At 31.6% G+C, this 14,368-nt stretch overlaps 1 protein-coding gene across 1 annotated transcript; it reads left to right on the top strand.

Moving 5' to 3' along the window:
* The first annotated feature begins 7,046 nt into the window (after positions 1 to 7,046).
* LOC127734335 (toll-like receptor 7) lies at positions 7,047 to 9,923 on the top strand. The gene is made up of 2 exons (XM_052244180.1): positions 7,047 to 7,161; positions 7,490 to 9,923. Exon 2 carries the CDS (start codon positions 7,502 to 7,504, stop codon positions 9,716 to 9,718), a length of 2,217 nt encoding a protein of 738 aa, XP_052100140.1. The 5' UTR covers positions 7,047 to 7,161; positions 7,490 to 7,501; the 3' UTR covers positions 9,719 to 9,923.
* Positions 9,924 to 14,368: the final 4,445 nt, after the last annotated feature.

Genomic DNA, 14,368 nt, shown 5'->3' with positions numbered 1-14,368 from the left:
CTCTAAAGATACACCATCGTCATACCTGTAAGTAATGTTCTGCTGTGTGTAAACTTCATAGTTATGTGTGCTCCCAAAATGAGAAAAACTGCATATTACAGAAATAACAAAGACTGAGTACTTTTTGGCCATGACTAACAATTAAAGTTGTTGTACTAGTTAGCTGCTGGATAGAGAGGTACGACGTGTGATAAAGCCAACAGTTGTGTGGTACATAATAAACTTGGATTTAATAATAATATGGCATAAAATAGCATTTTTGCACAATGTCACCAATTCATTTATTCTTTAAAAATGTCAGAGAAAATTTCATTATGGTATTGACAGAATCAGAAAAGCAGATAAGTTCGTTTAACAAATACATCATTCGTTTAGTTTTACACATATATTTGCTGAATCCTTAAAGATTAAAAAAAAAAGGGGATTGCTAAGTTCCATTTAACAAAAGTGAGATTCTAGAAAACAAATATAATTGTTCTGTAACAGGAGCAAATTTTAAAAAGGACAGGTTCGATTTTTAACGTCTATGTATTTTACCCATCAAAAAGTTTTCTTTTTACAGCTGGAACAATGCCATAGTCATAGTCACCGAGATTAATATCATCTGCTTCTTTAATGGTGTTGTAATTAAGCATTTCCCATTATTTTTCACGAAAAAAAGTAAAAATAACAAAAATACCAAACTTCAAGAAAAATTCAAAACGGAAAGTCCCTTATCAAATGGCAGAATCAAAAGCTCAAACAAATCAAATGAATAGTACGTGTGTGATACATTTTCGTTATGTATCATTTGTTTCTCACATCAGTATTTGATCTAATTGAAGATCTTTTTTCGGCAAAGTTTATATAGCCCCTATATAATCTATTTAATGATAATAGGTTCAGTCTTATGTTCTCTATGTATTGTCTTATTGACTTGTTATGTTTGTCTTATTGACTTGTTATGTTTGTCCTATTGACTTGTTATGTTTGTCTTATTGACTTGTTATGTTTTTGTCTTATTGACTTGTTATGTTTGTCTTATTGACTTGTTATGTTTGTTTTATTGACTTGTTATGTTTGTCATTTTGACTTGTTATGTTTGTCTTATTGACTTGTTATGTTTTGGTCTTATTGACTTGTTATGTTTGTCTTATTGACTTGTTTTATTTGTTTTATTGACTTGTTATGTTTGTCTTATTGACTTGTTATGTTTGTCTTATTGACTTGTTATGTTTGTCTTATTGACTTGTTATGTTTTTGTCTTATTGACTTGTTATGTTTTTCTTATTGACTTGTTATGTTTGTTTTATTGACTTGTTATGTTTGTCTTATTGACTTGTTATGTTTGTCATTTTGACTTGTTATGTTTGTCTTATTGACTTGTTATGTTTTGGTCTTATTGACTTGTTATGTTTGTCTTATTGACTTGTTTTATTTGTTTTATTGACTTGTTATGTTTGTCTTATTGACTTGTTATGTTTGTCATTTTGACTTGTTATGTTTGTTTTATTGACTTGTTATGTTTGTCTTATTGACTTGTTATGTTTGTCATTTTGACTTGTTATGTTTGTCTTATTGACTTGTTATGTTTGTCTTATTGACTTGTTATGTTTGTCTTTTTGACTTGTTATGTTTGTCTTTTCGTCTTTTCGTCGTTTTTCGTTTTATGATATGTTGTTGTCAATTTCTCTTCGACTTATGAGTTTTGAATGTTCTGTTCTCTAGGGATCTCCTGTTTACCTTTAGTATGATTTCTTTTCTGTTCTGATTTCAAACTGTAATATTGTCTAACAAAATAACTATAAAGTTGACCTTTAGATGAAGTGACCTCAAAACAAAAGGGGTTTCCCTCTCATTATAAGTATCCATTAATCAAAGTTAGCTATCACTCCGATAAATATGTATGATTTAGAATCTGGAAACCAGTTTTCGGCACAAATTACAACATATTTTAGTACAAATTTAGAACAACACTTTATACTTTTCATGCATCCGAAGCGCTTTTCTGGATTTACCTTCGTCAGAAACTCTCAAAGCCGAATATTTGAAATCCAAGGATGTATAAAACCGAAACAGTTGAAGAGCTATATGACCAAAAAGGACCTAAGAGACTAGCCAAATCCTTCTAAGGTCAATTTGCCTGAGGGATTTTAAACCTTAGTTTCATAATAATTTTAAAATTTATAAACGGACAATTTAAGATAATTGTTATAAATCATGTCAGCACCAAAGTACTGACTACTAAGCTGATGATACTCTCGGGTACTGATAGTCCACTAGCAGCGGTATCGACCCAGTGACAATGAAAACAACACTTTACAATAAGTATTACCTTGTCCATTATTTTAGATGCAATGAACTCAAAACCAATAGGGATTTTCCTCTCATTATAGTTTACCACATATCCAAGCTATTTACAATCGGATATACGGTATTGGATATAGCACCCAGAATCCACTTTTTGTACATTTTATTTTCAGTCCATTTTTAGTAACTATGACCTTGACCTTGGACCTAGTGATTTTAAATTACTAGGAATCTTCTTCTCTTTGTATGTGACCAGATATCCAAGTAATGTTGCAATCTGATAAAGCATTTTAGTTAATATCCGAAAACCAAAATTACTGACTAGCAAACGGAAGGGTTATAAAAACTACATACCCCGCTACTTCTCAGTATGTCATTTAACTAACATGATGCAGTAATAATATTTCAACCATTGTAGGACTTTCCTAATAGATAAAATTAGTTGTTGTTCACTAAAAACACATAAAACATGAAAACATATACATGTACATTCAAGCACACCATTATTTCAAAATTTCGTTTCATTTTAGTTTGTATTTGAATTTTTAATTTTCATTATCTGTTTTAGTTTTATTTGAAATTTAATTTTTCATCATCTGTTTTATTTCAATGATTTGATTTGCATTTTGAATTTGAGTTTATATATTGAATTTGCATCTAACTTACGGTTACCCAAAGACTCTTAACGTTAGTGTATGGGTTGGTAACCGACAGAAGCCATGATCTTACTTTGCCAATAAATACTATTTTTACTTTAATTATGCCTTCTCTCTCATAACTGTAGGATTTTATTTAAATTTTGTTCATCAGAAAGAATGATAAATATGTCTGTGTTAACACTATAAAGTTTCCCTTTACGTACAGACCAACCTGTAACACTAGAAAAGTTTAAATGTATGGTAGGGCCTTGATAATCATTTTATGTTTCAGGAATTTGAAACCATACCTTGATTTTGATGTCCATTTTATTTAAGGAGATGGTTAAATAAACAAACACCTGCGTGTCACTTGATACGGACCGCCCAGTTTAACAGTTTAAATCACATATTAACAGTACCCAATATCATGATCATAGACAATTGGGATTTAGCAACACAGTTTTATTATCAAATGTTTTTGAATTATGAATATTAGCTCTAGTGTTCTGTCAATCGTGCAAAATATCAAATCTTTAATCAATTGATATTCCATATCATAAGAGCATCACAAAAAACGATACAAGCGAATGTAAACTGTAATGTGCATAACAAGATCGACTAATACGTCTGGGTTTTGTTTGCTTTTTCATATAGGACTCTTCCGGTTTAATGTTCCCGAACTTGTAGGGCTTTTGGCTCGTAAAACTGTACATCTATGACGTATCTATCGAGATCGCTGTGCATATTAAAATTGACATCCGCACGTATTGTTTGTGTTGTTCAAGTGAAAGTCTATTGACAACTTCTAAATTATTTTTGTATAACTACTTTAATAATCACATAGTGTTGGCTATGTAAATTAACGGAACCATGTTGTCGATTTCATTGCGGATGACCCAAGTGTTTGATATAATCTTAACAATTAACAGAGATCAAAAGTTATAAAAAACAAACATGAACATTTAATTAAGAACGTCAAAAACAAACCGAACAAATCGTCTACGGTCAATTTTACGTGAAGGAGTTGTATCCTTTGTAGCAGTATAATTAAATATGTTTATATAAAAAAAATAAGAAGATGTGGAATGATTGCCAATTAGACAACTATCCACCAGAGTTCAAATGAGGTAGATGTAAGCAATTATAGATAATCGTACGTTCTCCAACGATGAGTAAAATCTACAACGTATAGTCGGCTATTTAAGGCCTCGATATGAGAAATGTTATTAACAATGAATCCTTCATGTAAGTACCAAAGCCCTGAATGCTTGGTTGATGATATTCACGGAAATTGAAATTCCACCAACAGTGGTATCAATTATTTAAGAATCTATCATATCAATTTCAATTCGAACGACACAAATTTCTGGAATAACCTTCGTTTGCTATACTCGAAATAAAAAAGTGTTGAAAGACAAATACATATAACACTAAGAGTGTCTTCAAGAATTGACCTAAACAGAGCATCTATCATCGTCCATAGGTAATTTTGGCTAAAGAGTTGCAAACTTAGTTATAGTACGTATACGTGGATAATTTACTTAGATAACTGATACCACAGACATAGTTATGTATGTCTCATATCTTGACTTAAATTTAGAAATTGACAATGAGGGTCGGTTGAGAACCAAACTTTACGACAAAAGAGATGATTTCAGCTTCCCAGTTGTGAACTTTCCATTTCTATGTAGAAAAATAACAGCAGCGCCAGCATATGGAGTAAATATCTTCCATTTCATCCGATATTCCAGAGCTTCCATTTCCTTTCATGATTTCTTAAGAGAGGGTTCCTGCTTACAAGGAAGCTATTGAACCAATAGCTCCAAGTGGTGGAGATGAAATCATCCTTTCGAAAATTTTACGGACAACACGCGTTGGTTGACCGTTATAGAATATCTGTTTCACAGATGACGTCGGATATGTTCCAATTATCGTAACCACAATCCAGTCTTCTTTACAACGAATGTGACATACTGAATTAGACTTATCACCAGGTTTGCACTTAAATGAGCAATACGACGGGTTCCACATGTGGAGCAGGTTGTGATTACCCTTCCGAAGCACCTGAGATCCCCCAGGATTTGGTTCGGTTCGTGTTGCTCAGTTTTTATTTCTCTATGTTGTGTTTTGTTGTGTTTTGTGAACTGTTGTTTGTCTTTTCGTCGTTTTTCGTTTTTTGCCAGACATTATCAGTTTGTTTTCAACTTTTTTTTAGTTTAATGTCCCTTTGGTATCTTTCGCCTCTCTTTTATAAACTGGAAATAAAAGCAAACACACCCGATGTTTCTTTCTGAAAAAGAATATGAGGATCTTTCTACAGTTGTTGTGTCAGCCATAACGATTAAATATTTTGTTACGGTTTTAAATTCTTTTTTAATTAATTGTTTAATTATAGAATTGATGGTAATTGTTGAGTTCTATGAAGAGCTATGTTTAATTTTATAATATTGTTTTATTGGTAAATAAATGTATGGACATTCAATTTCAATAGGAACACAGTTTCAATATCATTGACGTCTAAATTTTCTCAGTTGCTCCGATCGGTCCTAATCGGCATATGATAGCTATGTTTACCAGTCCGATGGTCTGAAATAAGTGTAAAAATATGATAGAAAATTTAAATCTGTTTGGTTTTTCTTCTTTCTTGTGTGATTTTCGTTTTTCGCATACTATTTCTATCTATCCTTTTTCTGACAATTTACAGCATATGGTCAAGACTATTCATAGATATTATTTTTTTTATTGTAAACTTGTTCTTTTATTAACTTTTCTCCCTAAAATATTTTCATAACTTTGTTATCTTATTTTGCATTTCATATATAATGTCCACATTCGTCCTAAATATGCGTGAAATATTTGCCACTGGACGATAAACGAACATCAATAATTTTACCTGTCAACCTGTCTGATTAAAATAAACCTTCCGCTTGCTATCGTTTATTTATATGTGGCGTGCCCACAAAAAACGGGAGCGCTGGGAGGTTTCATTTTAATCAGACTGCCTGTCAACAGACCACTTAAAAAGTATAAATGGTACCAGTATTATCAAAATATAGGTTGGGACACAAAGTATACAGGTCGTATTAATTGATTAATTTATTGGATTATCTGTAGTATATGATACAAAGAGATATTTTACTTATAAGTTTGCAACAAATTATGCGGTTTGTTGAAAGCAGTTTTTAGTTATCTCGAATAAGAAAATCACAAAACATTACTTATATGTCAATAAATAGTCATCTTTCTGATATTCAAGAGATAATTTCGTGTCAGATATTGATAATTATTTCTGGTTTAATCAAGGTTTAAGATGTTTAATAACTGTTATAAAACTAAACATATACTGTATTTGCATTTTAATAACCATATATATGATACACTAATATAATAAATAATTTGATATTTTATCCAATTTAATTTCTTAAATCTCGACATATATAAAATTTGACCTATTTTTGAATTAAGAATGAAAAGAAATGCGTACCTGTTTTAAGCCCGTGTATTGTTGAGATTAAATTATTTGGAGATGGAAGTATAGTTAACACAGATATTTTAAAGATATTTGAATGTTTTCCAGTATCTACTTTGTTTTATCTCTCATACTCTATAACTCAAAACAGTCCTTTTGAACATTCTTGCTCGTATATTCTGTAGATAAAAGTATAAATATTGTACACATACACACACATACATGTATATATATATATATATATATATATATGGTTTGAACGTTGTTTTCAATTTAGACTTGTTTATATATATATAATGTACACAGTCATGTATCACCATCACTGCTGGTGATCCGATGGATAAATCTGTTGTAGAGTTGTCACTGGTTCAGACGTACTTATATATATATATATATTACATATACTTCTAAATTCAAAACATTTTAAACGTTCATGAATGTTTCATTTTTTTCCGGTTAGCACTTGGTTTTTAAATATTTATTTTTACTCTTTGTCAAGACATGTTCCTGTAATTATGACGTATGCACATGGAATAATGATATCACTCAATCGACCAATGTTAGGATTAAGGTTGCCTATGTTTAGAACCGAACTTTTGACATCAAATATATGGTTTTCCCTTTAAATTTAAATACCCTTTATTTACTTTCTAAACCAATCAGACTGACTTCCTTGTATATTCTTTATATAGGTACTTAAGATAAAATAGTTAAGAAACACCGGTATTTCAATTCTAAAAGTTCTTCAGAGACATCGAAATTAAGGTAAGACATTTTTAAAGGTATGTTCTAGTTTTATACTAGAATGGTTTACTGTAGTTCATTATTTAAGTAATACAAAAAGAAAGAAATTTTTTAATGATAAGCTAAATAACTTAGAATACGGATAACTAAAAATACAATTTTATATCCATATCCAGTTTCGTTGAAAAGTTTTAAAAGTTTCAGTAATCTGCTTGATACTGTGGTATTATACAAAAATCCACATGATTTTTTTTATTACTAAAGAAACTCTCAAAAGTGCACATACATCATATTTTACTTTTTAAAAACTGCACATCCACATTCTCTAATTTTGTATCCTTTTTTACAGAATCATAGAATAATGGCTACTATGTACGTCTTGTTCCTGTTTATTTCACTGCTATCAAGAACCCGAGGTCAAAGCTGTGCATATAAAGGAACATTTACAGGCCAGACGACTTTAACCAAAGCGCTCCTAACCAATTGCCCACGTGATACGACTTATATTGACATTTCGTACAATGACTTTACAACAGTTTCAGTCGATGCTTTTGATGGGTTTTATGCTTTGGCGAAGATAAACATTACCAATAATAAGATAACTGAATTACCTGTTGGTCTTTTTGATCAATCATTTAAAGCATCTCTATCAGAACTTTATGGTAGTCAAAATAGGATTGAATCGTTAAGCAATAACGTCTTCGAGAACAATTTCAACCTTAAAATAGTTGATCTGAGTTTTAATAAGTTACATTTCATCGACACCAACGTCTTTCATAAGGATCTGACGAAATTAGAATTGGTTAATGTATCGTACAATCAGATGACATATTTTGAACCATGGCCATACGTACCAGAAACACCTCCAAATGATGACATTGACCTAGTGTTTGACATTCAACACAACTTGATCGAGAATTTTACAAATACGATGAACTGGACATATGACCTTGTTGAGCCGTACGAGTATTTGGTGAATCTACAGTTCAATCAGATTTCTGTAATGTCTGATGAAGTAATTTTTATGTACCGACAGACGGTTGAAGATCAAAGTGTGCTCACAGAATTACTAACATACAATGTCAACATCACAAACAACCCATTCTTCTGCAATTGCAAATTGTATGAATTAGTAAGAGATCTGCATGCTTCATTCTTTCTTTACTACAGAGTTGACGAGTACCGGTACCGATGTGCTTCACCTTCTCATTTGGCAAATGTCGATTTGTTGCACGACTTGGATCTCGACCAGTTTGTCTGTAATATAACAGACAATTGTCCTTTAAACTGCACATGCCAGGAGAAGCCATACATATCGACTCTCGAAATAAATTGCACGAATACAAACCTTCGCGAACTACCTAAAACACTTCCGCCAATGTCAGATAATATCCAGTACGTTTCGCTATATCTTTCTGGAAACCACATTACTGAAATTACAAAAAGAAATTACAGTAATATTATTTATAATTTGACAGTTTCAAATAATGATATTAACTACATTGATGGGGAAGCTCTAAAGGAAATGGTTAAACTAAACAATTTAGACATTTCTGGAAATGATTTAAAATTTGTACCAAAAGAAATACAAAAACTATCTTTTCACAAAGTCAAAGTTCGTGGAAATCCCTTCCAATGCGAATGTAATATGACGTGGATGGCAGATTGGATCGCCTTGTCAAATGGAGCTGATGAGTCTTCTATCACGTGTTCCTCTGATGAGAAGACACACGTCATCAAAGACGTAACAGAAAAAAGTTTGGGATGCAACATATCAGACTTTGTCATCATATTCAGTGTGATTATGACTGTTGTTGTTGGAGTTATTGTAGGTGGTATTATAACGGCAAAACGATGTCCATATGAAACTAAAGTGTTGATTTACCGTTTCTTAAGGATCCACCCACGTGATCTCTACAAGATTGATCAAGATGAAACAATGCATTATGATGCGTTCTTAAGTTTTGACGGAGAGGATATTCAAGTGAGACAATGGATCAAAACTATTTTTATGAAAAAACTTGAAGAAAACGGAAAAAAGAAATACAAATTTTTCTGTCCTCTACGTGATGCCCTTGTTGGCGAAGATTATGGTCAAGACCTTGTAGAAAAAATGACACAATCACGTCGTATTTTTGTTTTATTATCTCCAGGATATTTTACAGATACATGGAGAATTTATGAGTCAGATCAGGCAGAAATGGAACATAATGCTAATAGTGAGAATCATCCACGTGTTGTTTATATTATCTGGCATGATGAAAATGAAGTCATAAAACAAAATCTTCAAAAAGAGCCATGGAAATCAAGACTTATAGGGAAACGTGTATTGTCACCTGACAAAAGATTTTTCTGGTCAAAAATTCGCTATGAACTGCCAATTAAGCCAAGGAACAAAATAAATCGTGTTAATAACAGTTACACTGATATTCAAGAGGCAGAAAGGGACGAACGACAACAAAACAATGACATAAAAGTAATATATAAGAAAGACTTTATACCACCCCCTAATAGACCTCAATCAGCAGCAATCGGTATTAGTCATGATAACTTGTATTTAGAGGCTATAGAGGTATAATGTTATAACTTAATCAAACACGTTCCGTCCTAAAAGTGCAATGTATTGTAATAGTATTACGACAATTTTGTCTAGTAGAAGTGTAGACATTTATTTTGTATTAGCACGTCATGTTGAAGCTGCGATATATTTAGCAGCTCAATATGATCTTTTTGTTTGCAATGGATTTATACAAAGGGCATTGATTAAAAGATATTGATTTTTATTCGTTTTTTTTTATACCAATTCTGGTTTAAATCATGTTTTTTTATTATTCAAATGTCACTTGTTATAATTCGTTATATAAAACTAAACATAAAATGACAGTATAAAACATTTTGTACAAAAAGTAGAGAACCAATATTTAAAAGATGTGCGTTAAAACATATCAGTTCAGAAAAGGCACTTACTTTGATTACTGTATAATAAACATCAGCGACAAAAGAAGTACACTAAAACAATAAATACCGTATCAACGAATGCAGGCTTTTACTGATGGTTTCTTTGAGTTCTAAGCCTGCTGATCCAATACTAATAACGACAATGAACTTCGGAGTAAATGTCATACAGCAGCGTCATAAAAAGTGCAGGAAAGCACGCTTGTATGCATTACTCGGCGTACATTTTGTAACTAATTCTAATGCATTAAAAAACAAATGAAACATTTTATTCTTGTTTCAAACTTTATACGGGTCAACTTTATAATAGCGAATTGATGTTAGTGCCAATAAATACCAGATGCATTGATTGAACAACAACAGTTTCATTCAAACTTTATAATAGCGAATTGATGTTAGTCCCAATAAATACCAGATGCATTGATTGAACAACAACAGTTTCATTCAAACTTCTTTCAATTATTTTAAAAAGGAACCACAGACAAAATTATTATTTAAAGGAAATTGACACAATTTTTTAATAAATGAAAGAATCACTAGTGAGAAAGTTCGCATATCTCACGAAAACACAATCAATATTAAAACCGAAATGTGGAATGTTTCCCAGACACCAAAGGGCATGGATGTAAGCAATTGTAGATCATCGTATAACCTTTACCAATGAGCAAAACCTATAGTAAGCTATAAATGACTCCAATAAGACAATATATGAATCAATACAAACGAGAAAACCAACAATATTGTCTATGCTAATAAAAATAACGAAGAACGAATTTGACCGACAGCAACAAAAGACAACCACTGAATCACAGGTTCTGACTTGGGACAGACACAAACAGAATGTGGCGGGTTAAACATGTTTGCGGGCGCTCGACTTTTCATATAACTTGGGACAGTGGTGTAACAGCTAAACATAATATATTAACAGACTGTAAAGATCAGTTAGAAAAAGATTGACACGTCAAATCGACACGAAGCAAAGACACAACGTACTGATCTTCGATTACTTTCAGTCACTGAATATGCCAGTTACAACTGATAAATAAATTATATTTCCCTATAGACATTATAAAAATATATAATTTATTTGTACGAGCTTTAGAAACAGAAATAAAGCGAGGCTCGCCGAAATTGGGTTCGTAACGAGTACAAATGCGTTTTATACTATCCGAAAGTCAATATACAAAATGTACGATTGTTAGGGAGCTACCATTTGATTTTTTTTTTGGGGGGGGGGGGGGGGGGGGGGGCTAGGATGATATTTAAAAAAAGGCAGGACAGGAGTTTTGAGTTAAAAAAAAAAAGTAAGATGAGCAACTTTGCCAAAAAAAAGGCAGGATAACAATTTATGTAAAAAAAGTCAGGATAAACTAATAAAAAAAAAAAGGCAGGACCGAATAGAGTGAAAAATAAAAATGCAGGACAGAGATTACAACTAAACAAAAATGCAGGACAAAATTTTTCATCCTAGCCCCCCCCCCCAAAAAATCAAAATCAAATGGTAGCTCCCTTATTCTTATATAGCAATTAAAAATTGTCGCTTTCATGTTTGAATTTCAAAATTCCTATACCAGTTGTCTTTTGGTTTTTATGGAAATCGACACAGCTTTAATACGTACCGCGCAGGGAACCCAAAAAAAACTGTAAATGTTACTTTTAAAAAAAGTAATTTTACCATTACCGTTTGCTTAAAATAGACAAGGGATGTCAGGAGATAGAGAAAACATTTATTTGTACAACGAACATCCGGTTTGAATTGTTTTACACTAGTCATTTTGGGGCCCTTTATAGCTTGCTGTTCGGTGTGAGCCAAGGCTCCGTGTTGAAGGCCGTACTTTGACCTATAATTGTTAACTTTTTATACATTGTGACTTGGATGGAGAGTTGTCTCATTGGCACTCATACCACATCTTCTTATTTATATTACAATGTTGAACTTTTATTTTATTTGATGACGTGTTTATACTACTGTCCAGTACCACTAATTACCAAATTTTATACATCACAAAAGTTAAACGCCACCGGGTGCTCATTCATTCTATTTTTATTATATATATTACTTTTGCATTTGACTCTTTTGTGAAATTACATATTATGTTCTCAGAAAGAAGAATTCGTTATAGGTTACATAACGACTGAGTTTTAGACCAAGAGGGTAGCATACATCAAGGAGGCAGTTTTACAGATGTTGTAATACTGAAATTCCTTGATAAAGTTTGAACCAGAAAACGATATGAAGCTAGACAGCAAATTATTTGTGATTTATTTTTGATCATTATAAAATATGTGTTATTGTATTTAACTTTAGAATCTTTAACTCGTTTTAACATCTTTAGGCTGCATTCTCAAATTGAACATTCCCCAGGAATATGACGAACAATCATGAATAAATTTATCAAGTGTGTTATTTTTATTAAGAGTTGAGTTCGATTGAAAACCTTCTTTAAATGTATATTTACTATATAATGTTATATACATAAATTAGTGTTATCGAGTCTTGAAAGTGTGTAGGTTTTTAAGCTATCTTATCCTTTACGAACTTTGTCACAGCTTTTATCAAGCATAACTGTTCTGAGAATGCTGTTACTTTCATTTAGTATACTCTTTTCAAATAGATAAAAAAAAAGTTCAAACAATTTGTCACTCGTTCGATTGAAAACCTTCTTTAAATGTATATTTACTATATAATGTTATATACATAAATTAGTGTTATCGAGTCTTGAAAGTGTGTAGGTTTTTAAGCTATCTTATCCTTTACGAACTTTGTCACAGCTTTTATCAAGCATAACTGTTCTGAGAATGCTGTTACTTTCATTTAGTATACTCTTTTCAAATAGATAAAAAAAAAGTTCAAACAATTTGTCACTCAGTCTGATTGTGCCAATTCAATAAGATCAATGGTGACAATTCCTTTGATCTGATTATGTTAGAAAAGCCAACTATTAGAAGGTGATAAATATATTTTTGTTAAAATTCTCTAATTGAGGAATGCCGGAAGAGTGAATGTGGCCCTAAAATAGCGTAAATTGTTGTTAGTGTAATAAAATTACAAGTAAGTATTTACTTTTTAGGTCCTTTTAGGCGATTAAAAGCTTTGGCGTATTTTCATTACACTTAAATACTTTGTATCTTCTCTGGGGTTTTCCCAGCAACCTCTTATGTCATTTTTTTTTTAAATTTACATCACATAAACTGTTCTCGTAAAATGAGACATCTTTTACCCTACCAAATATAAAAATTTTCAAATGACCCACGTTGACCTATCGATTTGTCCAACAATATTATGTATCATTCATTTTTTTTATTGAAAAAGACGTCATTTATGAAAATGTTGTTATTCTGAATTTTAGAAGCCAGAATTCGGCATCTTTAACAACCAATTCTCTTTTAAGCTCTAATTCATGTAATTGTTTTTAAAATACCGTTAGGTTTCCTGTTCACTGTTGAAGTCAAACCATGAAACAGATGCGTTATTCTCCTAGCTAACTTCCTGACAATATCGTGCGTGTATATGTAAAAAACTATATTGGCGGATTAATAAAATAGATTATACTTGATTTGGTACATTTTTGTACACTTATAGACACCTCCCATATACCTAACGACGTTAAGTCTGTCTAACCCGATTTATTCACTCGTTATATTCCGCTGTCGTACGATTACTACTATCTCGCGATTAGGAGAGGTCCATAACATGGAGGACTCGAATTATTTTAAAGAGAAAGGGCCAATTTCCCCTGAATTGCATTCCCACATGGGTCATTTTCTGAAGTTTCTTCAATCTTTTCTGAAATTCACTTGATCATAGAATCCAAACAATTGATTGACTGGTTTAAATTTAATAAAATGCAAGCTAAATAAATCCTGGAAAATTCCAGGTGTTACCAGTTGGCAAAAAGACTTTTGAAAAGAGCCCATCAATATTTATTCAATATTCTAATTTATCTTGCGAAACTGTGGTAAAATTCTTGGGCATAGACATTGACTACCATAGAAATCTATTCTATTCTATTCTATTCTATTCTATTCTATTCTATTCTATTCTATTCTATTCTATTCTATTCTATTTATTCTATTCTATTCTATTCTATTCTATTCTATTCTATTCTATTCTATTCTATTCTATTTTACATTTTCATGGCCCCGCCAAAAACCATGTTTTATCATGAAATCTTTTAATAACTAACTCAATACAACCCACTGGCTCGTGTTATTTAGGGTGTCGCATCATTATTACTTTTTGTTAATGGGACTTTAAAGTCTTAGACCTAAA

Source organism: Mytilus californianus, unplaced genomic scaffold (assembly GCF_021869535.1).
Source record: "Mytilus californianus isolate M0D057914Y unplaced genomic scaffold, xbMytCali1.0.p SCAF_3, whole genome shotgun sequence".
In the NCBI taxonomy this organism is placed as follows: domain Eukaryota; kingdom Metazoa; phylum Mollusca; class Bivalvia; order Mytilida; family Mytilidae; genus Mytilus; species Mytilus californianus.
Note: the sequence above shows the minus strand (reverse complement) of the source record. Positions and strands in the feature narration are given on the sequence as shown.